The 2,675-nt window shown below is 32.6% G+C and overlaps 1 protein-coding gene across 1 annotated transcript; it reads right to left on the bottom strand.

Moving 5' to 3' along the window:
• Window positions 1-271: 271 nt before the first annotated feature.
• On the bottom strand, window positions 272-2,401 carry LOC131618376 (rop guanine nucleotide exchange factor 7-like). Its single transcript, XM_058889613.1, has 3 exons — window positions 2,200-2,401; window positions 1,503-1,619; window positions 272-1,263 (listed from the first exon to the last, which is right to left on the bottom strand). Exons 1-3 carry the CDS (start codon window positions 2,324-2,326, stop codon window positions 1,094-1,096), a joined length of 414 nt encoding a protein of 137 aa, XP_058745596.1. The 5' UTR covers window positions 2,327-2,401; the 3' UTR covers window positions 272-1,093.
• Window positions 2,402-2,675: the final 274 nt, after the last annotated feature.

Genomic DNA, 2,675 nt, shown 5'->3' with positions numbered 1-2,675 from the left:
CTAAATCATGACTATAAGAGGCCTTTTTATCTCTAACATGCACTTGCTCCATGTCAAACAACACTACACTTTTATCCTTCTCATAAACACGTTCCATAACCCTTGTCATGACTTTAGGATTTTTCCCATTATTACCTTTCCCTCCACGTGTCGCCAAGCTATTTGCTATCTTCTCCCTTCCCTTATTGATTCACTTTAATTTTAACAATGAATGACTTTTTTTTTATCAATTCTCTTTAATCTTAATAAAAGCATTGCAATGTCCTAAAGACTTGGGGCAATATCATCTTTAATTCTAATGTAAATATCATCTTTTTTATGGAAAATTTCAACAATAATTAAGATGAAAGCTGTATTAAAAATTACAACAAGAATTAAAATATCATTGAACATTACCCAAAAAAAAACCAAGTCAATTGAGTAGGTATCTATGTATCTACCACCAACTATTTAGGACCACAAACACAAAGGAAAAATTCAAAGTTCTTCGACTCTATCTCTGCATCTCCTATCATTCCTTATGAGTGAAGTGCTTTAGCTCCAAAGCTCAGCCTTTTCCACCTTTGAAATACTATCAACAACTTCCACCAGAGAAATGTGCCCCATCACTGTCACCCTCTTAGACTTTACAACCATACTGAATGATGTAACTCCTGTTCAGTGGCGGAGCCAAAAAAATTATAAAACCTGGGCAAGTTTCGACTGGCCCCGTCATTGGCTTCATAATTTTCTACCAAGACACTAATTAACATAATAATTCTTCATAAAAGATAGGCACTCTTAAAAAAATGTCACAAGTTCTAATATGCAGCGTAAATCATTGCAACAAAATATATCACAACTTTGTAATAAACCTGAACATATCACACATTATTTACTAAGTTCAACTACATTTCTAACTAATTATCTAACATACTAAATTTCTTGCCACCTCACACCCTTCAAAAACTCTGATTGACTTAAATGCCAAATCATGGGTCCTAGCAGAACTAAATGAGTCATCTTATTCTAGAATCATACTGATCCATTGTTATTTCTTCACCAAATTAACATCATAAAAAGAAACCTATAAAAAACACTTTCAAGTTAAAACTCAATCCAACTTTACCTCGAGTTTCTTTCCATCGGGAAATGTTTGCCAAGAAGGTATTAATTCAACAATATAATCACTAATGCTAACAAACCATTCTATCTCTCTCTGCCACATTTCTTTCTTATTGCGAGGTAGTGGTTCTAGTCTCCATAGTTGCCCAAATGCAGTAGCTACATAATCATAAAGCTCAAAATGAATCGAATAAATCATACAATTTAGGGAGTGTTTGGTTCTACATCGAATTTTTTTTATTAGATTTTGTAAAAGTGATTTTAGTTTAAAGTGATTTAAATGTGAAAAGGTTTTTGTTTGGATCCATTCATATAAAAGTGAGGCATTTGACAAGTTAAACGAACCAAACAGTTTCTCGATTAGAAATTGCCACTTGGATCTATTTCAGTAAATATACCACAAAGATTTGTAATAGCATTAGAAATTGCCAAAGCAGTGCAAACCCCTTTTCCTGAACCTGGCATATCTTCACCCAGCAACAATTTCACAAAGCTCTCCTTCATCATATCAACATCTGTTCCAATTAAAAACACAAATCTAACAATTAGCACTTAATAGATATAATTGTCATTGACATCAAAAAGCGATAGTCAACATTATAATTTTAATATCTATTGTCCATATGATTAAGTGCTAATTATAATATATATTGTCAATAATATGATTAAGTGTCATTGTAGTATCTTTTTTCTAAAAGCTATAGTCAAACTTCAACATATTAGAAATATGCAAAATATAAAACTATCTCCCAAAAGCACTTTCTTCAATAACAGGATAAAACTGAAACAAAAGCTTGTTCACAATCCAAAGCAACCCGCACCAAGAAAAAACCCCCAAACCAATACCTGCAAAAACCTAAGCAACAGTATGATAACCCAAATAAACCATAAACATAGTAAAAGAAACAAGAGACCAAGTAAGTAGATTAAACCCAATATTCTTTGAGAACCCAATTCTTTAAAAACCAATTAACGGTGGTTTTGATGAACTGAGAAACAACCCAATTTCTTTTTTAATCCAATTCTTTGAAAACCAATTAACGGTGATTTTGATTAATTGAGAAACCATTAGATCGAGGAAGAAGAAGAAGATACCTTGAATTTCGCAACGGAAGATGAAGTGAGATATGAAACCGTCGAAGCTGATGAAGACGGGACTAGGGATGTCGAAGCGAGGTGTGAGAAGGCAGAGCAAAGTAACGCTTTTCAAACCTCCCAACATTAACTCAACAAGCTGCTGCGACTTCAACTTCCGCCATTGTTGTATTGGTTCTGAGCTTTGATGGCTTCTGTTAGGTTTCCCAATTTCATCCATTTAGAAAATGAATGAATGAAAAGAAACTTCTAATTTTTTTAATTAAAAATAATAATTTAAAACAAATTGAGAGTTAGGACAAATATGCAATTATAAAATGATATGGGTAAAAATTAAAAACTAGAAAGTATTGATGACATGACAAATGAAATAAATAACAACCAATCTATGAGAGACATGTCAAGTGGGTAAAGTTACCCAACATTTTAAGTTGGGTAATGAAGTAGGACCCTATTTTTAATCCAAAAATGGTATA

The sequence above is a fragment of the Vicia villosa genome, linkage group LG7 (assembly GCF_029867415.1).
Source record: "Vicia villosa cultivar HV-30 ecotype Madison, WI linkage group LG7, Vvil1.0, whole genome shotgun sequence".
Classification (NCBI taxonomy): Eukaryota; Viridiplantae; Streptophyta; class Magnoliopsida; order Fabales; family Fabaceae; genus Vicia; species Vicia villosa.
Note: the sequence above shows the minus strand (reverse complement) of the source record. Positions and strands in the feature narration are given on the sequence as shown.